This window comes from Trichosurus vulpecula, chromosome 8, assembly GCF_011100635.1.
Source record: "Trichosurus vulpecula isolate mTriVul1 chromosome 8, mTriVul1.pri, whole genome shotgun sequence".
NCBI lineage: Eukaryota > Metazoa > Chordata > Mammalia > Diprotodontia > Phalangeridae > Trichosurus > Trichosurus vulpecula.
The window spans coordinates 249,133,259-249,156,005 of record NC_050580.1 but is presented as its reverse complement, the minus strand read 5'-3'; the positions used below and the strand labels follow the sequence as shown (position 1 = coordinate 249,156,005).

At 38.7% G+C, this 22,747-nt stretch overlaps 1 protein-coding gene across 1 annotated transcript in view; it reads left to right on the top strand.

Moving 5' to 3' along the window:
- The first annotated feature begins 1,383 nt into the window (after positions 1-1,383).
- KCNK10 (potassium two pore domain channel subfamily K member 10) overlaps positions 1,384-22,747 on the top strand; it is a 201,153-nt gene continuing 179,789 nt past the window's right edge. Inside the window, exon 1 of the mRNA XM_036736115.1 lies at positions 1,384-1,435. Within this exon, the coding sequence (XP_036592010.1) occupies positions 1,384-1,435 (52 nt within the window). The remainder of the gene's footprint in view (positions 1,436-22,747) is intronic.

Below are 22,747 nucleotides of genomic sequence, written 5' to 3'. Positions count from 1 at the left end.
GGGAGAGAGGCTTCCCTAAGCAGCTAGAGAAAGAGAGGGAGAGAGAGAGAGAGCGCGCTTGCCAGATATGGGAGTAGTCTCACCGAACAAAAGGCTTATGGATTTCTTCTGGTCTCCTCCGAAAGAAGGAGGTGGAGAAACTCTATCCAACGGCCCGAGCAAGGAAATAGGAGCAAGAGGGGCTTGAGGCAGAGGAGATTGAGGGGGCCTGGGATAGAATCCATTGCAAAGAGGTTATCCCAAGGAAGGGCGTCTTCTCTTGATGCTGGTGCTGCCACCAGCCAGCCAAGCGTGTCTCCCGCTGACTGCAAACTCCGCCTAACAACACTGCATCCTCCTCCTCCTCCTTCTTCCTCCTCCACTCAGCCCAGATCAAAGCCAGTAAGTAGATACAGTTTCCAACCCTCCAGGTAGCCTGCAGTCTCTCTAATTCTCAATGTCTCTCGTCCAGTCTCCCCCACTCCCCCACGAACTTGTCTCCTTTCTAAATGCACAAATAACATGGGTTCTACCCACTTCGCCCCCCAGGACCCTCCCTTTACAAGTTACCAAGCAGCTCCGCTAGTCAAGGCAGAGGAGCCCTTAGTTTGGAGAACTCCCTCCAAAGCTAACGTGCCTTTGCTCTTTCTTTTTAGCTAAATGGGCTGTTGCCACTGCCACAACTGCTATTGCTGCTGCCGCCGGTGGTGATGCCGCCGCTGCTGCTGCATGCAGCTGGGATGGTTTTCCTTCTCCTCCCCTTCCCCTCTCATCAGCCCAGAGCTGCACCGCCCCCTGCGACCTCCCCAACGTGGGGGCTGGTGCAGCTTTTTGCGCTAAGGCTGTCTAATGGCTGGTGCTGAGGATGCTGGGCGGGTGTAGTTGAGATGTGCCGTGGGTGTAGTGGTGGAGAAGGAAGGGGCTGCTGAGCGCGGACTGCATTTGTGCTAGTCAGTGTGCCAGGCTGACGTGCGCATGTATGTGTGTGCTCACACGCCTTCGATGTGTGTAGTAATACTGCAGTGGGCTTCTCCCTCTCACTAGCCTCTCAGCACATGGACTAGACCATCTGGGCTGCAGAACCTCGCACCTGACGGGATCACATTTTGGATCAGCCTGGCTAATCTTACTGGGGTCTTCCTCTCCAACAATTCCCCTGCAGATCTTACTTTTGATTCCATCCAGGGTGCAGCTGCCTTCACACAAATACAACTAAAAATAATAAGTCCTTTTCCAGTCCCTTTTTAGCGTATATATTTTTCTTGGTGGGCTTTCCCTGAGGTTGTTGAGCCAAATCAGTCCAGTCTCTCCTATCATTTGAAATTAATTCGTTGGACTGCAGCACCGAGGCAGAGAAGTTGGGGACCTTATTTCATTTTCTCTCCCTTTTCGGGCAACGGAGCAATGAAATTTCCAATCGAGACTCCAAGAAAACAGGTGAACTGGGATCCTCAAGGTTGGTGTTGCTTACTTTTCACTCCCCCATCCACAACTCCTCTCTCTTTCCTAGTGATTGGTGTCAGCATGCGGATTTGGAGTAATTTTTTCTCCATGTGCCCTGCTCCGTGAGTGGAAGGAATCTTGCTCTTGTCAGTGTGTGTCCTTAAGCTTGGAAATGCTCTTGGGAATTGCCAAGCAGGTGGGGGAAGGAGGCAGGAGTGCATTCATTCTGAAAATCGATACTACATTTATATGTATTTTAAGTTCTAGGGTTTAAAATATATATATATATATATTTTATAGGTCAATTAGTCAGAGACACAGAGGACTAGTTGAATGAAATGCAACAAAGTATATAATGATGGCTGTTAATATATATTATTTTAAAAATTTCTCTGTGTGAGCCCCTGTGGCTCCTTTGTTTCTGGTGATCTTTGTCTCCCTGGTAAATGGGTGGTATACTTACTTGAAGTCAGATGTGGTTGTCTGCCTAGGGTGTCCTCAGTGGGCAAGGTATCCTGGCAGCAAGCAGGGATAAAAAAAAAATCTGCTGTAACATCTCCCTCAGGGATGGCTCACTGCTTAGGACACGTTAAATAATGGAACCCAAAGGGACCTTTCCAAGTCTTGACTCAATCTTATTAATGTTGGAGCAGTGATTACCGTTCTGCTAGTTTCATTACCTCTCCTACTCCACTCAGGAAAGAGGAGATAGGGTGGGGCGTGGAAAGGAAATGTGTACTCAGCAAGTGCTACTATTAAGGTTGGAAAATGCTTCTTCAGCTGAAGAGGGAAAGGGTAAAAACGCCTTTGTGCTTGATAAGTATGGGAAACTGTCCCTAAAATTAACATACAGATGTTTAATCTCCTCCTAAGTGATTAGTGTGGGAGCAGAACAAGTTAAAGCCATATGTCCAGTTTTGCATCAAGAATGCTTTTTAGTGGTTCTCTAAGGAAGTCTGAAAGATGACACAATCTAGACAATTAGTCTGTATTCCAGGTCTAATTTTGTGTTTGGTTTGTGCAGCAGAGCTGGCTTTTTGTTGTTGTTTGTTTTTCCCACCATGTAAAAGTGCATTTCCACGTTCCTCCAGAAGGGAGGTAAAAAAGAAAAAGCATTCATCTCTTCAACAAATGTCTCATGAACCGGTTGACTTTTGGGGAGTGATACTGCTTTCTTTTCACCAACTCATCTGGAAGCTTAATAAATGGAAACCTAGCAACTGGTCTGCAAATTTATGCTGGAAATGGGAATGTGTCTTTTAAAATATATTTATGGACAATCAATGTTTTATATGTTCATACAATACTAATAAACAGTTGAATTCTTATAGTATCTCACACATGGTAGGTGCTGAATAATTATTTATTGACTAGTCACTCAGTGGAGTAGGTAGATATTCCATTTTATATATCCAGAAACGGACTTTAAGTGGGATGCTTACATACATCCAGCAATATGTGTGTATACTTTATAAATTAATTTATTTATATAAATATTAATATATTATAGTATATAATACATAGCATTATATACCATATAATCATAACATATACTAAATCTTTAAAAGTAACATAAATATCAATATAGGGTTTGATATGTTACAATTATATGCTATATAATATTGGTACTCATGTGACTATATTATATAGAATATATTTATATACATAAATATAGAAACAAATATCCATTTAATAAAATGTATATGTACATGTGTATATACATGTATATGCATACACAATTGCATATACGTGCATATACATACATGCATACATACATCTAGCTATCTATATCTTTATCTATCTGTCTATCTATCTATCTTACGAATGTGGGGAAATAAATATTTCCCCATAGGTAGGCCATAGGTAGGCAACTTTTCTGCAGTGGCATGCCCCAGAGATGTAACTACAGTTGGGTGAATAGCCCTTTTCCCTGGGGCACTGAAATTTTAGAAGGTTCAAAACTTTAATGTGTAGTTTTAAATTTTGTTTACACTTTGATAGCACCTTCAATTATTTAGCAACAGAGAAACTAATTAGCAAGAATCAATAATTAAACTAGTAAGGCTAAAGATTGTATCATTACTTCTATTCCTTTCTCTCCCTTCCCCTCCCTTCCTCTCCCTACTCCCTCCTTACTCATGGGCTGTGGCTGTACGCCAGAAAAAAAAAAAAAAAACTCTTCTCTGGTCCAGCTTTTTCTTGTTTCTCTGCAGGAAGTGGCTTGCACAGCAGTAGACTTTCCGTGTCCAGCAGTTTCCCTCTTCTGAATGATTTGAGGGAGCATTTGGTGATACTTTCTTAAGGTGCTATTTTGTATTCTTTCCCTAGAGGCCAACATTGCAAGTAGCAGTTTTGTCATACTCAATTTTCATTCATTTGTGGTTGTTGTTCAGTTGTTTTCAGTTATTTCTGACTCCTTGTTACTTCATTTGGAGTTTCCTTGGCAAAGACATAGGAATGGTTTGCTATTTCCTTCTCCAGCTCATTTTACAGATGAAGAAACTGAGGGAAACAGGGTTAAGTGACTTGCCCAGGGTCACCCAGCTAGAAAGTGGCTGAGGCCAGATTTGAATTTAGGCAAATGAGTCTTCCTGACTCCAGTTCCTCCAGCCACCTAGCTGCCCTTTATTCCTTTACTCACTTGTAAATGAAATGAAGGTGAGCAGGGTGTGATGGGTTTTCCATTTCAGGGAGGGAAGAGGGCAAGCAGAGCCTTCTTTGCTCACAAACAAGGGACATGGCTTAACCACCTTGGTGGACCCAGTGGCAAAGGCCTATCAGGGACACTGTGGGGATAAATTCCAGGGAAACTCAGTTTTCTAGCGTTTAAAATTCTGAGGACTGAAGTGGAAACAGACGGTCATAAGGAGGTGAAAACTGGTAGATCAGTGGTATAGGTTTTCATGAAGATTTTTTTTACCATTGTTTAGCTAAACTAAACTAAAAATGGCTCCCTTGCTACTTTTTTGCATGAATAACCAACCAACTAGCCAATTAATGGGCCAGGTACTATGCTGGAGATACAAAGGCAAAAATGAAAACATTCCTGGAAACTTGTATTCTTTTGGGGGACGCTATGTATCTAAATAAGTGTATACAAAATAAAGAAATAGGAAGAAAACCTGGATTTTTTTCTTTGGTATAGGCAACTCCCAGATGAAGAAACTTCCCTATTGACTCAGGTTGTCAATTTTTGCAGAACTTGTAGTGTTAGATGCCAAGAACATTGAGAAGTTAAAAGGTTTGCCTAGAGTCACACAGCCAGAATACATCCATGGTAAGACAGGAATCCTAGACTTCCTGGTTTCAAGGATACACTTTACATATGCATATGTAGTTTTATTGCACTTCTTTTTATTTTACTTCACAGGTATTTAGGGGTTTTAAAATTACAGATTGAAGGTTTTTGGCAATCCTGTGTTGAGCAAGAGTATCAGTGCCATTTTTCAAACAGCATGTGTTCACATCGTGTCTCTGTGTCACATTTTCTTAATTCTCTCAATATTTCAAACTTTTTCATTATGATTACATAAGTTATGATGATCTGTGAGCAGTGATCTTTGATGTTACTATCGTAATTGTTTTGGGGCACCATGAAACGTGCATATAAGATGGCAAACCATTTGGAAGTGTTATGTGTCTTCTGACTGCTCCACCAACAGGCTCCTCAGGCCTCCCTATTCCCTGAGGCACAACAATGTTGAAATTAGGCCAAATAATAATTCTACAATGGCTTCTAAGTGTTCAAGTGAAAGGAAGAGTCAATGGGGCAAACTTCATTGTCCTATTTTAAGAAATTGCCACAGCCACCAAAACCTTCAGCAATTACCACATTGAACAGTTAGCAGTCATCAACATCTAGGTGAGACACTCCACCAGCAAAAAGATTGTGGCTAGCTAAAGGCTCAGATGTTGGTGAGCATTTTTCTTTAGCAATAACGTATTTTTAATAAAGGTATGTGCTTTAATTTTTAGATATAATACTATTGCACACTTAATAGACTGCAGCATGGTGTAAACATTAACTTTTATATACACTGAGAAGCCAAAACATTCTTGTGACTTGCTTTATCATGATATTTGCTTTATTGTGGTAGTCTGGAATTTGAACCCGCAATATCTCTGAGGTATGCCTATACTCCATGCCACATTGCCTCTCTACAAGACATATACAAAAATAAAGGGCCATCTCCGGTCATCCTGATCTATATCTTGCCACTAGACCCAGATGACTCTGGAGGACAAAGTGAGGCTGGTGACTTTGCACAGCCCTCTCTCACTTAAATACAATTCACTTGCACATCATTGCATCACATTCCTGATGTTATGGTCCTCTTCAAGAACAAAGGACAAACAACAAATAAATGCAAGGTACTAGGATAGAGTGAATAGATAGAGAGGACTTGAACTAGGGAAGAAACAGTCCATGGAGAGAGAAGGGGGCAAATGGAAGCAATATTGTGGAGGTAGAAATGACAAGATCATCTCATTGGTTACTTGTAGGATCTGTCTGTCCTTTCAAATTTTTTCCTTTATGCAATATGTTTGATAGGTAAGAAGCCGGTTCTAGAGAGTGGGACAGGCGTTATGATATATTGAAAAGAACACTGCACTCAGGCTCAGAATACTCGAGTTTTAGTCCTTTGTCCACTAACTTGCCATATAACCCTGGGCAAATTACTTTCCTTCTCTGAACTGCAGCTTCCTCATCCGTCATATAAGGCAAACCCAATATGGTGACCTTTAAATCCATTCCAGCTCCAATATTCTATGATCTTTTATTGGTTACATCAACTATTGACTAGAAAAATTGCTTTATGGTGATTGTTGAGAAATTTTGACTGAATTGAACCAAGACATGATAGCAATCGCATATGTTGTAATTATGATATTTTGTTTACAACCCCATTACCTGACAGTTTAATAGCACAGAATGAATGCAATTTGAGAACAGATTGGCTTTGATTGCACTTAGGTGAATTAAGTGAAGCACCATCAAGTAGCTTAGGTGTCAAAATCAGACCTAAATTTAAATTTATTATTCTGTCGTAGGTATGGTCTTCCTCAATATCTATAAAATTAAATTTGCCCCTCAAAGTTCTCTTCAGACCTTCTATAGCAGAACTTTAAAAAAAAGCATAACAATGTCCTAGTTGAGATTGCACTTTGGCCACTTGATAATAGGATGGACTGACTGGGATGGCTATCTTTCACCTCTACCAGTGAAGTTCAGCAAGTGTTATTTCTGTCCCTTCAGTTAAAATGAACTAGAGTCACAGATCATGGGACACTAGATCTGGATGGGACCTTGGGAATCACCTAGGCTGACTCCACCATTTTATAGATTAGGAAATTGAGGCCTGGAAAAGTCAAGTGATGTGCCCAAGTGGCCCAAGCTAGTGGCAGAAGCAAAACTTGAACCTGGGTTTTCTGATTCCTATTCAAGTGTTCTTTCCATTGGCTTAAATTGTCCCAATAAATAATGCAACGCTGCAAGTAAGGGAAAGGAAAAAGATTTTTTTAAAGAACAATGACAGTGGTGGAAAAGGACAAATTTGCAGAAGCCTCTTACTCTAATGTTAAAATGATGCATCTCTGTCTAGCCTACTGCAAGTTGGCCGGAGTCACCAGATAACTGTTCTTAAAATCCTCACTTTTGTGTTTACAAATCTGGCAATGAAAAGGCTGTAAAAGAGGTTAGCAGATCTCCCTTGTGCAAACATATGCTTGGTGTTCAGTTAGCAGACAGGTCCATATTTTTGCTTGGGTTTGAGACGTTTATTAGCTATTCCATTCTTGTGAAGAAACATGGCAAAGTCTAAGTAACTAGGCTAGGATTAGACAGGTCCATATTTTTTGCCTAGATCTGAGGCATTTATTAGTTATTCTATTCTAGTAGAGAAACATGGCAAAGACTAGGTGGTTAGCCTTGGATTCTTTTAAAAAATAGCATTCTTATCATACACTGTAGAAGGGTACTCAAAGGGGTCATGATGGCAGAAACAATATCAAAGCATAGCCTTTACTGTCCTTCTACATATTCCTCTGAAATGTGTCTATCTGGGTTAGAAAGAATAATTCTGTATATGAATAATCTATGAATCTTTAGAGAATGATATTTCCCTGTTCAGGCGCTCTTATCCTGAGAGGCAATATGAACATTCTTGAATTAAGTATATGCTGGATAAAAGGTGGAATTAGGGTCACACATGGCCATTTGTCACACCCAATAGTAGTAAGATTACATTAGCTTGGCCTTTGTTTATTATTAGGCACAGGCAGTAGCTATTGTAGCGAGATCTCTGTATTTGAGAGTTAGAAGATCTGGGTTTGAGCCCTAGCTCTGCCAACACTGTATAATCTTGGACAAGTTACCTCTCCTTCCTAGTCTTTGGTAGTCTCATTAGTAAAATGAGGGCTTTGGACTATATGATCTCAGAGTTAAATCCAATGTTTTCAATTAATTTCTGCAAATAGAAGTTTCATTTATTTTCATTTATGAATATAAAGATTAGCACTCCAATTTGGGACTTATTTATTATTGCCAGAGTAACAAGTTACATTTATATGGTGCTTTACAACTCAAAGCTCTTTACACACATTATGTTATTTAATCCTTTCTATTGTGATTTTTTTTGCAGCCATACATCATGTAATATTGCTCATAATTAGGCAAAATAGTTTGTACTAACTTTTATTTCCTCTTGCTTTGTTTTGACTTTTCCCTTTTCATTTTTTAATATTGGCTATTTGGTTTCTCTTTTTTGCTCTTTGGCAGATTAGTTAATAAAATAGCTTATCCATTTTATTAGATTAAAAAATATCTCCTAGTTTTAGCTCTTTTTTCTTTTCAATTTTGTTCTAGTTTTCGTCTAGTTCTTTTAGTTGCATTCTCAATTCATTTATTTATTCTTTCTTATGTTGATTATAAGATATAAATTTCCTCCTAAGGTTGCCTTGGCTACATTCCAAATGTTTTGATATGTTTTCTCATTATTTTAATTTTCTTTATATTATTTTTTGTTTATATGCTTTGTTTTGACCTGATAATTCTTTATGCTATTTAGCTTCCATTTGAGTTTGAATCCTGTCTTCAAATATTTTTTGTCATTTGAAATTTTATTTCATTGTGGTCAGTAAAGGATATGTTTAATATTTCTGCTTTTCTGCCTTCTTATGAGATTTTTATGTCCTGGAACATGGTCAGCTTTTGCACAGGTGTTGTTATATGCACATTGGAGAGACATATGTATATGTATATACATATATACATATGTATGTATGTACATATATGTATATATATGTATGTAGATATACACACACATATATCCCTTTATATTCCTATTCAATAACCAATGGAGATCGATCATACACAACTTTTCTAAAACTCTATTGAAGTCTTTAGCTTCTTTCTTATTTAACTTTTTGTTAGATTTGTGTAGGTCATAACAGAGGCACATTGAGGTCCTCAACTATGATAGCTTTGTTGTCTATTTCTCCCTGTAATTCAATTAACTTTTTCAAGTATTTAGATGCCATCGTAATGGGTGCATATTTGTATTATTTCATCGCCTGTGGTCCCTTTCAATATCATATAGTTTTCCTATTTATGTCTTTAATTATTCTATTTTTACTGCTACCTTGTCTGAAATCATGATTGCTTTTTCGAATTCACCTTTATGCTTTAGGTAAGCATAATAAATTCTGCTCTAGTCCCTCATTTTGACTGAGTGAATCTTTATGTTTCAAGTGTGCTTCTTATAAACAACAAATAATTGTTTTCTTCTTTGTAATCCATTCTGTCACTGTCCTCTCTTTTATGGGTGACTTCATTCCATTTACATTTACTTTTATGATAATTAGTTGTGTATTTCCCTCCATCACAATCTCTTCTATTTTTCCCTCTCTCCCTATACTCCCCCTTTGTAAAGGGGGGGGGAGGGAGAGGCAGGGAGAAGGAGAGAGAGAGAGAGAGAGAATGAAAAAAGAGAAGGAACCTGATCAACACCAGAAATCTGTAACTGCAGTAGTCTTTTCCCTCCCTCTTTTTCACCAAGCTTAGACCCTGATGTCTGGTTCCTTTTCTTTTCCTTATTGTGATCAACTCTCTGAAGGTGAAGTTTGTTTTACTTGTGACTATTCCCTCCCTAAATCTACTCTACATTTTAATTTGCCTTCCTACAAGTCCTCCTTTTCTTACGTCAGCATGTTTCTCTCTTGAGTTTAACATCGTTCTACACCAAACTGTGTGTATGCACAACCTTCCCTTTACTATTTCCCTCTACCAATTCCTCTATGTTTTCATATTCTTTTCACACATGTCTTATATTTGAGAGTATATTTTTAATCTGTCTTCCTCTTTTCTTACCTAGTATATCACCTTTCCCTTCTTTATCTTTTCTCTTAAAACAGATATAACAGAATGAAACCATACCTGGGTCTCCTGTTTGTCTTACTTCCTCTGTAACCCTTGACAATAGTAACATTCTGAAGGAATTTGTATCCTATTCCCCCCATCTTATCACATATGCACTTCTTCATCATTTTAGGACCTTCCAGTTGCTTGAATGTATTTCTCATTTTAGGTTTCATTTGATTCCTATGTTTGTATTTCAAAGTTTTTATTCCACTCTCGTCTTTTCATCAGTAATTCTCTAATTTTATAATATGTGCATTTTCCCCTTGTACGATCATATTTAGTTTTTTTGGTAAATCATTCTTAGCTGCACACTTTACCTTTCGATTTTTGGAATATCATATTCCAAGATTTTTTTCCCCTTTACAATAGTTGTTCTTCTAAACTTCTGAAAAATTCAAGTTGTCCAAAAGTGAAATAGACTACCTTGAGAGGTGATCCTCATTGGAGAGCTTCAAGCAAAGCCTAGATGTCATTTGCTAAATATGTTATGGAGGAGATTCCTTTCATGGATGGATTGCCCTAGAGGGTCACTAAAATCCCTTGCAATTCTCAAATTCTGTGATTCTATAAAGTCTTTTGTGATGCTAACTGTGGTTCCTTGATACTTGAACTCTTTTTGGCTGTTTGCAGTATTTTTTTTTATCTTTGACTTGGAAACTCTGGATACTTGATATTACATTCCTGGGCATTTTCAGTTTAAGGTTTCTTTTAGGACATGACTGACAGATTCTTTCTATTTTGGACCTTCACCTCTGGTTCTAATGGATCTGGGCAGTTTTCTGTGATGATTTTTTGAAGCATGGTATACAATTTTTTTGCTTAATTATGGCTTTTAGTGAGTTTGGTGATCCTTAATCTATTCCCTTTTGACCTGTTTCTTAAGTCAGTTGTTTTTGAGAGTCAAAACTTTACATTTTCTTTTACTTTTTTCAATCTTTGACTTTGTTCTAGTATTTCATTTTGCCTCATGGAGTCTTTGATTTGTTTGGTTCATTCTATTTTTTCAAGGAGTCCACTACTTGGATAAGTTTTTCTATTATCTATTCTAAGCTTTTCAAGCACCTTTCAATTTTTCTTTTCTGAACTCTCATTTCCTTTCTCTTTTCACTTATTATTTCTTGCTTCATTTCTTTGGATCATTCTTTTAGTCTTTGTGGCTAAACCATTTCCTCCCATTTTTTCCTTGTAAATGTTGTACTCTTTTTCTGGGTTTACTTCTTAAACTTCCTTTTGGCCATATTTTTTTCATTTCATTTCTTGTTTTCTTCTGTTTAGTCATTTTTCCAGTCTCAGCTTTTAGATTTAGATCATGTGCTCTTGCCAGTCTTCTCAGGCATTTTTGGAAGGTTTGATCTTCCCCCAGCCCATTTGCACTGCTCCCTCATGTATTCTGGATACTATTCTTATTAAAAATTCATATGAAGCATCTTGTATCAGGCCCTACCCTGCGCCTAAGTGCCTATCTTCTGTCTCACTTTGCTGGTGGTCCATTATGGGTTCTGGCCTTGGCCAGTTTCTGTCTTCTCCTTACATGATTTGATTCTATCCTTTGCTGTGACCCTGACAAAGCCTAGTGTGATGTTGAAAATAACATTGGTTTCTGACCTCCTACAAATCCCACTCTTCATTCCTCCCCCCCATTCTTGTGCCTAGGCATTGAATTGGCCCTTCTCCTCTCAAGGCTGCCATTGCTTCATAGAGTACATGTCCAGGCCCTGACTTTCTGCCCAATGACCTAAACTGAATTTTTTGCTGTCATAACTTACTAGTGTTCCTTGAGCTGTTTTGAGGTAAATATTTTTCTAGAATCTATTATCGTTAAATACGATTATTTTCCTCACATGATACTGCCCTAATTATAGCTATTTACATAACAATTTATGGTTTGCAAAGTATTTTATATTTATCTCAGTTGATCCTCACATCAACTTTGTAGAGTAGGTAGTACAGAAATTACTATCCCCATTTTGTTGACAAGGAAATTAAATAAATTCAATTCAGTAAACATTTATGAAATACCTATTACATGCCAGACACTATGTTAAATGCTGGGATGTGTAGGTTCAGTAATTTGTTTAAGATTACAGTTAATAAGTGGCAGAGATAGGATTTGAACCCAGGTCTTCTAATTCCAAATGCAAAACAATTTCCTCCTTTTCTTAAGTAAGTGTTATTAACAGTATTTGTTTTTTAGGTTAAACATCACTTCCTAATATCACTTCCTTCACACAGTAAAGAAGCAGTTAATCAAAATAAACCATCCCAGAAGTTGCATCTGACAATATATACAACATTTCGCACTTGCAAGGAACACCTGTTCTATGGAGAGGAGGAATGGGTGTTTTATTATTGGTCCTTTGGAGGCAAGATGAGTCATTGCAATTCATCCGAATTGCAATGTTGTTTTCATCTATATTATTGTAATCATTGACCATATTTTTCTTTTACTTTCACCTGTTTTACATTTTAGCAGTTGATACATGTTCCTCTGAATTCTTCACATTCTACCAATCTTATAGGGTGCTTTCTTTTCCAGAAAACAGTATTTTGGAAGTTTTCCAAAGGATTGCAAATTTCCAAAGACATCAGGCTTGGTGTTTTCTTGCATTGATTATTCATGCTGAATAAATATTTGCAGCCATTTGTGCATTGGTCTGAGAAGAAATGCAAGTCCTTTTACATGCCTCTGCCCCCTTAAAAAAGTTCATATCTACAGTGTCATTCTATGGAGAGAGCTCTAGACTTAGTCATGAGGTTTGGACTCTTACATTTATGGCTTACGTTACTGAGCCTCTCAAACTCGTCATTTCTAAACCAGGGACAATAATATCTGCAGTACTTACATTCTAGGTTTTGAGGAATGAACTTTGTAAAACCTAAAGCTCCATAGAAATGTGAGTTATTGTTGTTGTATTGTTATTATTATTAGTATAGTCTTAGATATGCTCCTTACTAGAAGATGACTTAAGCTTTCTATAAAATGATGGAATTGGGCCAGGTAATCTTCTAACTCTAAAATTGTACTTTATAATCTATATTATATGCTTATACATTATATAAAATGCTTATGTTATATAAATATAATATATAATTATTCTCTACCATTGCTTATTATTTGAAAGGCTGTCTGTGAAAGAGGGATTCAGCTGGTCCTGTTGGCCTCAGAAGATAAAGCTAAGAGCAAAGAGTAGAAGTTTCAGAAGGACAGATTTTGTTTCAGTTTAAGGAAAAACTTCCTAACAATTAGAGTGATCCAAAAGTCGTTAGGTGCTCTTGGGAGCTTCCCCATCATTGGGAAACTTCCCCTGAGAAGAGGAGTGTCCACTTGTCATGGATATTGAAGAGGTGAGTTCTGTTTAGAGTGAACTAGATGATCTCTGAGGTTCACTCCCAAACTTCCAACTTCAGTGACTGTAACACAGTGATACAAAATTAGACATAGCTAATAATTTGCAGCTTCCCTGTTTAAAATGAGATGACCCGGGACTGCGGGACAGTGGATGTGACAGTAGCAGCATGGTGTTCCATTTTGATCTGGGAGGATGAGACAACGTTTGCCTCTATCAAATTCTAGAGGCAACTCTTCCTAATTGAAAAGCATTTGTTTAGCCTTGTGCTAAGCACGAGGAATAAGAATAGAAAAGGAGACAGTCTATTCTCAGAGTTCACATCATCATTAGGGGGAGACAACACATAGGAGAATTCAACCATAGGGCAGCTGGAAAGTCTGGAGGTCCTGATGGCACTAGGGTAGGGCTTGACATGAAGTCTAGGAGTACTTAGGCTGCACTGTTTGGAAGGGGAGATCACCTTCAGGTGGAATCTGCATAGGCCAGATTAAGATAGTGCTGTTGAGAGATGGAATATGATCTTGTGGGTTCTGCCCTCTGACTTCATGTTGTAGTCTCTAGGGCAGTTTGGGTTGGGGTAAAGAAAGGGTCATTTATTCACCAAATGCTATCTCATGAACTACAATACGGTGTCAGAAAATAAACATTTTGAAACTTCAAGGATCTGTAATTTTATTAGTGTGCTTTCTACTTTTACCAATGCACTTAGTCAACAAGTATTTTTTCAATGTTTACTATGTGCCAGGCACTGTGTTAGCCACTGATACAAAAAAAAAAAAAGACAAAAGACAGTCCCTACTTTCAAGGAGCTCACAGTGTGATGGGAGAAACAACATGAAAATATCTATATGCAAACAAGATCCATGCAGGGTAATTTGGAGATAATAAATACAGGATAGGCACTACAAGTAGGAGTGTCAAAAGAGGCTTCATGTAGCAGGTAGGATTTTAGCTGGAACTTGAAGGAAGCCAGGAGGGGAAGATAAAGAGGCAGAGCATTCCAGGCAGGGGAGAGTCAATGAAATGAAATGCTAGTAGTTTGGAGATGGAGTCTTGTTTAAAGAATGGTAAGGAGGCCAGTGTCACTGGACCTTGGAGTATATGGTGGGGATCAGCGGGAGGAGGTGAGGGAGAAGATGTAAGAAGACTGGAAAGGGAGGGGACAGGTCATGAATGGTTTTGAATGCCAAATAAAAGATTTTATATTTGTTGCAGAGGTGACAGGAAGACATTGGCATTTATTTCTTTATACTAGCCAATTTTGCTTTGTGGGGGAAACATCACCTGGTGGCCAACTTTGTGATGATAAGCTCAGTCTAGTTCATTTCACTTGGTCCCCTTTGCTGATTCTTCATTCATGACGTGCTGACTAACTGTGGGAGTCCTCCAAGGCTCTATATTGCTGATCTCATCAGCTTTGATCTCTTTGCTAATGATTGCCAGACCTATGTGTCCAACCCTACTCTGTCTGTCTGAATCTCCTTTTGTGCCCCTTCCAGGTTAAGTTCATCACTTCTGATCTTATCACTATGCTGCTAACTCAAGCCTTTATTGATACTACCTCCCTCAGCCTGCTCTGATTTGCAGGGCTGGAGGGTAGCGTAGACCAAACTCCTGCCAATGCCTCCCTTTATGTAGGTCAGAAAGCAAACTCTCAGATCATTCCACTTTGTATCTTCTCTTTGCCTGGTTTCAACATGAGGGAACAATATATCTCCAGGTGTTCCCTGCTCTCACTCTAAAATCATAAACTCTTGGAGGGCAGGGTCTGTCTTTCTCTCTATTGATTGTATACCCAGCGCTTAGCACAGTGCCTGGCATATAGTAGGTGCTTAATAAATGTTTATTGGATTGGAATGGATTGCATAGAAGGGGGAAAGATACATTTAGAAATGAAGATGATAAAAACACGAGATACCAATAAGAACTAAAGAAAGTTTTTTAAAAAAGAAATAATGATTTAGAATAAAAACACACGGGAGCATATTCAGCTACTGTGCTAGGTTCTGGGGATACTAAATAGAAATCAGACTGCTTTGCTCTCCTGAAAGGGCTCAATTGGATGTGAAAAATCACTTATCCCTTCAATGCCCCAGGCAGCTTCCTAAGACTATCAGTTACAGAGGAGGAGAAAATCCTAGGTCTAGATTGAACAAAGCAAAATCTATCATCGTATTCCCTGGGGGTGTCTAGTAGTACAGTAGAATTTGTAGGATGGACATCAGGGTAGAGGGGGAACATATGTATTGTGTTGTGCATGTGCTTGTGTGTGTGTGTGTGTGTGTGTGTGTGTGTGTGTGTGTTGGGAGGACTTGATATAGCCTTTAGGTAATCATCTAATCATAGAATTTTCAAGATGGAAGGGATCTTAGAGACAATCTAAGGCAATACCTTAATTTTACAGATGAAGAGATCCAAGCCCAAGGAACGGAAGCTGCTTGCCTACTATAAGATCCGTAGGCTCTTTTATTCTGAGTCTCCTACCTTCAGTAGATAGAAGTGATGAAAGCATCACTTGAGTTCTTTAGTTCTTTGCCCAAGACCACAATGCTTAGCATTGCTTTATCAATTTCTTCTGGTGGTATCATTTTCCCCTACATGATCATTGAAAGTGATTCATGTAGAGAATAACCAGAAGTGGAAACAGATCTTCAGATTTTTTTTTCTGTCACATCCTAAATTCTGTTGTATATGTCAGGTTGACAAATAACTGCCATGGGTCTTGTCAGCAGGGAATCACCAACTATTATTATTCATTTCCTCTTCTGACCATTATTAGGCAACTTCTCACCTGCTGCCATCCATGGATACACATTACTATTTATTAGAAGTTCCTCTGGAAGTGGAATGGAAATGCGTATAAGTGCCTTATTCTCTTTCTTAGCTCCAAATCCTTCCTTTCCTTTTTAAAGCCATATTCTTTTACCCTCCCCCTTCTTAATACCCTTCTACCTGTTTTTAAAAATGTTTTATGTTTAAAGTTTATTTTAAACAAATACAAAATAAGAAAAGAAAAAAATATTGCCATGCACACAGCAGAACATGAGAGGATTCAATATAAAGCAATAAATTTACTTTTCAAGGAAACCTACATAACGAATACTACACATTACTTTCAAAGCTGTCCATCTTTTCTTTGCTTCTTTGTTATGTTTTCTTTTGTCCTCTGTTGAGCACTTTTTACTTTATTTTCCTCCCTTCCTCCACTCCCCAAAGCCTACAGGTGTAGATACACACACACACACACACATACATATACACAGGTACATACACACATACATATACACACACATATATACATAGATATTAATAAACGTACACATATACTCAACTTTACTTCTACCTGCTACCTTGCCCTCCTATTCCTTAACTCACCCCCCTCAAAGAATCCTTCCCTTATCCTCTCCCTCCACCCTTTCCCTCTTATTTCTTTCTGAATTTAGAAGATTTTGTATACTTTTCTAAATATATATGTTGTTCCCTCTTTATCCCATTCCCATTAATCTATACACCCTTCTATACTCCCCTTTATCCTATTCCTTATCTCTCCATTATCCTCTTCCCCCTCCCTATCCCCTCTTATTTCATTCTGAATTTAGAAAACTGTTATACCCTTTTAGAGATATATAAATTGTTTCCTCTTTAACCCATTCCTGATGAGAGTAGAGTTCCAGAACTACCTGTCCTCCTCCCCCATCTGATTCCTTGGTATTGTTCTTCCTCTTGCACCTCATCTGTATGAGATAATTACTCTTGTTACCTTTTCCTACATCATTTTGCTTTTTAGAGTCACATCATACCCAGCTCTACTCCACCCATTCTGTTGAAGTACCCAATTACTAATGATAACTTTAGACTTATGGTTTATATTTCCATGTATAACAAGTGAACAATTTGTCCTTATTGAGTCCCTTGTAGTCTTTGATGTTTACCTTATATTTTTCTTATATTTTTATATTGTATTGTGTTCTTATATTTTTCTTATAACTTCTCTGGCTTCCCCTTTCCCAATTCTAATTTTTAAGGAGTCGTTTTCTTCCTTAAGTTTCTAGATCTCCTTTTTCAGTTGGTTGACTTCCTTTTCATAATCTTGCTTTTCTTGTATTGTTCTTTTAAAAATTTTTCCCCAATCTCTATTATTTGAATTTTGAAGTCTTTTTGAGTTACTTCTATGAATTCTTTTTGGGCAGATGACCATTTGACTTTACTCTTTGGGGTAGGAGAGGCTTTTTTTTCTTTGCTTCAGTATCCTCTTCTGGCAATGAACCAGGTCTTCCCTATTCTCATAGTAGCTGTCTATGGTTGAGTTTTTTCTCCTTTACCTGCTCATTTAAAAGAAAAAAAATTAACGGCTTGTTATTATAATCACTTCTAATCCAGGGGTGTGGGGGAATGGTGCCTCTAGCCTCAGGTCCTTCTTGCTGTTATTTTTTGAGATTTGTCTTGGGCCCAGCTTCTTCATGCCTTTCCCTCTCTAAGCCACAGCTAGGGGTCCTTTGGTACACTATGCTGGAAAATGTTCTTGCTCCCTGAGAATCCTCCAGTGACTATGACCTTCATTTCTCCCCTCTGGCCTGGAACCAAGATTAAGAACTCAGCTCTCCTATAAGTGCCCACAGCCAGTAGCATCCCCACCCCCTGCTTCTGTACTCACTGGGTATGTGCTGGTTCTTTCTCGCCCAGGACCACATTTTGGCAGCACGACTGGGCCTGGTGTCTCTTGTGAGCAGGGGCTCCCTCAATCTTCCTCCACTTAGAAGCCCTGCTCTTCACATGGTCTTGGAGGTGGCTAGGGCCAAGGCTACCTTCCAACTCAGCTAGCCCCAAGGCTCACCACTTGCTCTTTCAGCTAGCTAACATCTGGAGGTGTTCACACTTCATTTAGGCTGAACCTCTGTCCTGGGATCTTTCTTCAGATATTCTTCAGTTGTCCCAGGAGGACCCCTGTTCTGCCCCAATTCTTGTCTTTTTTTATTGCTCTACATTCACCTGAGGCATCATTTTGTCTTGTTTGTGGAGGAAATCTGGAAAGCTTGGAATTTTCTATACTACTCCACCTTCCCAGAATCCTCCCTGTGTACCTGTTTTACATCTCTTTTCTCTGCTGTTTTCTCCTTGAAATACTATTCTTTCAAAAACACTTCATTCTGTCTGATAATCTGGACAGTAGAGATAAGTCTTTTGACCCTCTTCACCTTCTTCTTTAGCCTGGAAAGCATTTGTTTCTTTGTGCATGCATAGTTGTTCTTGGTATTGAAACAGAAAGACCAACATTTCACGACTTGTGGTGATCATCAAACAATTCTTCTTGTTCTCTATGTTTTCTTGAAGCTAGATCCTCAGCTTTTGCCTTTTTTGTGTATTAACCCTCTTGGACCAATATTCATGGCAAACCGATGTAGCAAACTTGTTTGCCAAGTCCAGGAGTGTGTTGGTAAATGCTATATAGCTGGCTTGGGTGAAGGTGTAGGGAGGAGAGGATGTAGGCACACATACTTTTAAATTTAATTTGTGTTTATTAACACTTTCTTAAGTCTAGACAATTGGCAAGACAATAGATCAAGTCCTAATTTGTATCAAGTGCTGATTTCAGAGGTATATATCCTCATGCTGAAAATTTAATAATGGGCAGGCAGCATATCTCTGGCCAAGCCTTTTTGTATATATTTGTTTGCATGTTGTCTCTTCCACTAGATTGCAAACTCCTGGAGGGCAAGGGCTATATTTTGCTTTTTTTTTGTACCCTCAGCACTTAAAGAGTGCCTGGCACATGATAGGAGCCTAATGAATGTTGACTGATTTATTGATGGAGGCTCCTGAACAAAGTTTATTTTATTAAAGACAGCCCTTCTACTTTTTCTCAGTATCAGTTTGTTCTTTCTCCAAAGATCTGAGGAAAATTATGTTTAGTTGAAAGTTTTGGCTAATAGAGACTTCTCTATGCTTTCATAGTGTCTTAAGGCAAAGAACTAAAGCATACTAAATTAATGACAGCTCAGTCTTATGACTCAGACTTTTGGGACAACTTGTATATTGCTAAAAATTTTGGAAAGTTTTTTTTCTACCTACAATTACCCTGTATGGTATATTGTGAAAATATTATCTCTGTTTTATAGATGATGAAATCAGGCACAGAGAGATAAGTAACTCAAGGCACTGACTCTGGAGTCAGAGGACTTGGGTTCATAGCCTAACAATCATACTTCTGACCTGTCTATCCTTGGGCAAGTTACTCAATCTCTGGGCCTCAGTTTCTTTGTCTGTAAAGTGAAGGAGTTGGCCTCTAATGTCCTTTCCAACTTGGAAGGTATAGTCCTCTGATTTCATAATTTGAATGTCACATAGTGTTAATAGTTTTTAGTGGTTATTTCTTACTGACAGTGTATAAAGCTAATGTTATTTTCATTTCTTGATTCGGTTTTAAACTTAGACCTAAGGGTTAAAATAAGCCTAGGTGTGTATTACTTAGCCAGCAAAAAGTGCCTCACTTGACTATCCCTTGTGAAATGAATGCTGTCTCTGTCAAAATTAACAAAAAACTGTGATAGTTAGATGTGAGGTCTGTGGATTTCTAAGAGGAAGATGGATTCACGTAATTTATTTTAAAATTTTAAGAGCTTTTGCATTTTAAGACTATGGACAAGACTTATCTTTATTCTGATGGATCCCAGGTAATCTCAGAAAAGTAGATGTCATTGATGAAGCATGATTCATTGTGAATCCTAACATTACTGTATTACAGCGCAAGACATTACATTAGTAGCCATCTAATTCCAACCTAAAGCAAGAATTGATGAGCAGTTAATGAACTGCTGTATTATATCTGACACATCTCCCCTTGAATACCTCCAGTGATGGAGAACTCACTATCCCATGAATTGACTTATTTCATATTTAGACACCTCTAGTTATTATGAAGTACTTACTTATATTGTGTTGAAATTCATCTTCCCTTAACTTTCATCCATTGACTCTAGTTATATTGTTAAAAGCTGGGAATAATAGGTATGCCCATTTTATGGTTTTATTCTCCTGTATGTTAATAGTTTGTAAATTCAGCCGTGAAGATTATATGTAACTGAGATGTTTGAAATATATGGAAATCTCTGTTATAGTCTTGGGTTTAACATTTTTACCACACAAAACTCCATGTGCCTAAGTTTGTCTGCCCTAAGGTAAGGGGGAATAGATTTTTTTTGTTGACTGTTGTGTGTGGGAGTTTCCCTGATCCCTCTGAGCCACCTGGTCAATGGTGCCAACTCATGCTGATGCACTGCCAAGTCTTTGATCTGTAGTCCTAAGGTTTTAGGTCCAATGGGTAAGATAATTGTGAATGGTAAAATGTAAGCTCTTTGAGAGTAAGGATTGTTCAGTTCTTTGTAGTTAATTCCCCAGCAAATAATGCCATGCCTGGTACATAGTTGGTGATTACTAACTTGCTAGTTAATTGAACGAGCAGGAAATCTGAGTGAATCACCATGAATTCAGATAGAAAGGTCAGGATGAAATTAGAATTATGGAAGCTCTGCTGGGCAGGGTTAGGGGGTTTAGGATGAAGGATTAATGAAACAGAGTGCTTTGCAACCTGGAGATAACAGCTCAGAGAGGTCAAATGCTCAGACTCATGGTATCAAACTTAAGTAAAAACAGGCAACGTATCCATACATAAGGACCTCTCTTAACTTAGTTTTTAAATGTAATATTATCTGTTTTATTATATTTTTATTTATTTTGTTAAATATTTCCCAATTACATTTTAATCTGGCTTGGGTGGCCTTTGGGAGTGTTGTAGGTCACATGCAGCCTGACAGCAACGTCCTGCTTAGAGGGCATCAGCGGCCCTTTAAATCTAGACAGGATAGAACTAAGCCCCCAGGGCTGAGCTGCTTTTCATCTTAAAAGGCAGTAGAAATTTTGAGGAACTTTGGTGGTTGGAGCCAAAGGTGTCAAACACATGACCCTTGTTCATTTGGGCAGCTGATTCTGAACATCTCTGGTTTTCCCCTGAAGACATCCCACATCTCTCTTCACTCTCCCCAATGTTAATCAACCCTTCTTGTACCCCTAAACTCACAAGCCTGGGAGGAGGCACTGATGTACTCCTTGCCACTTCCAGATGCTTGCTCCACCACCTTTCCATGACAATTTCTCCTCTGAAATTCACACCATCTGTTTGTATCATTGACTCTGTCGTGTGCTGACCTCAGGAAACTTTCCCACCTTTTTCAGTAATTTCAGCTATTGACTTATAGCCTTTGTAACCACCTCAACCCCTTTTGTCATCTTTAGTGATATCAGTACTCATGCTAATGACTCTTTTAACACTCACACCTCTCGAGTTATTAGCTTCCCAAATTCCCAAGACCTTCATCTTTATCTCATCCAACCACAAGAGTGAATGATTCTATATCTCATGACCCTAAGATCTGTATTCAAAATGTGCTCCCTCTGCATCTCTTAAATCCTTCACATCAGTGGAATGTAAACTCCTTGATATTAAGGATTGGTTTCCTTCCTTCCTTCCTTCCTTCCTTCCTTCCTTCCTTCCTTCCTTCCTTCCTTCCTTCCTTCCTCCCACCCTCCCTCCCTCTCTGTTTCAACAATCCAGCTAGCAGCTACTGTGGGGCTGTAAAATCAACAACAACCAGCTCACAGAATGCTGCAAAAGCCCACGTTCTTTTGATCTGCTTTACTAAGGAAAGCAACATTAAGGGGTTAACAAGCTTACTTTAGTTCTGCATACAAATACCATTCACTTAATTCAGGGGGAAAAGCCAGCACCCTGAACTTCAGAGCAAATACAAACAAATTACAAACATCGACAGACAGACCAAATACAATTCATAGTTACCAACATCTAAGTTCAGCCCAGGAGTGCCTAACAAGGGCTGGCCCAGAGTCACATGTGCCACCATAGCTGTGGGTCAGAGCTCCGAAAAAGAGAAAGCCAACCCCTGGTTTTATATCTTTTTTAGGGTCAAGGGTGAGTCATACATGCGACTCATTCATGTGACATAAAATCATCACAAAGAGGTGACTTAAACCCACGTGGTCCAAAAGCCTCTGATGTCACAAACATGTCCCTCAAACCCATGTAAACTAGGCTTTCCCTTGAGGCAAGGAGGTCACCAAGGACTCCTAATTTAATCAAGGAAATAAAGGCCAAACTCTTCAAGGGCACTTGGTTGAACTAAGTGCTAAGAACCCATTTTGATTGCCAACATACTCTTTTCCTCCCTTCCTCCCTTCCTCCCCTCCTTCCCTCCTCCCCTCCCCCCTCCTTCCCTTCTTCCTTCCTTCCTTCCTTCCTTCCTTCCTTCCTTCCTTCCTTCCTTCCTTCCTCTTTTTCTTTCTTTTCCTTTTTATTCCTTCCTCTTTTTCTTTTTTCTTTTCCTTTTTCTTCCTTCCTCTTTTTCTTTCTTTCTTTTCCTTTTCCTTCCTTCCTCCTTTCCTTTCTTTTTCCTTCCTTCAATCCTTCTTTCCTTTGCTCTCTCTTTCTTTTTTCCTTTCTTCATTTTTTCCTAGAGCCTAGAATCTTGGAAATGCAGTGGATAAA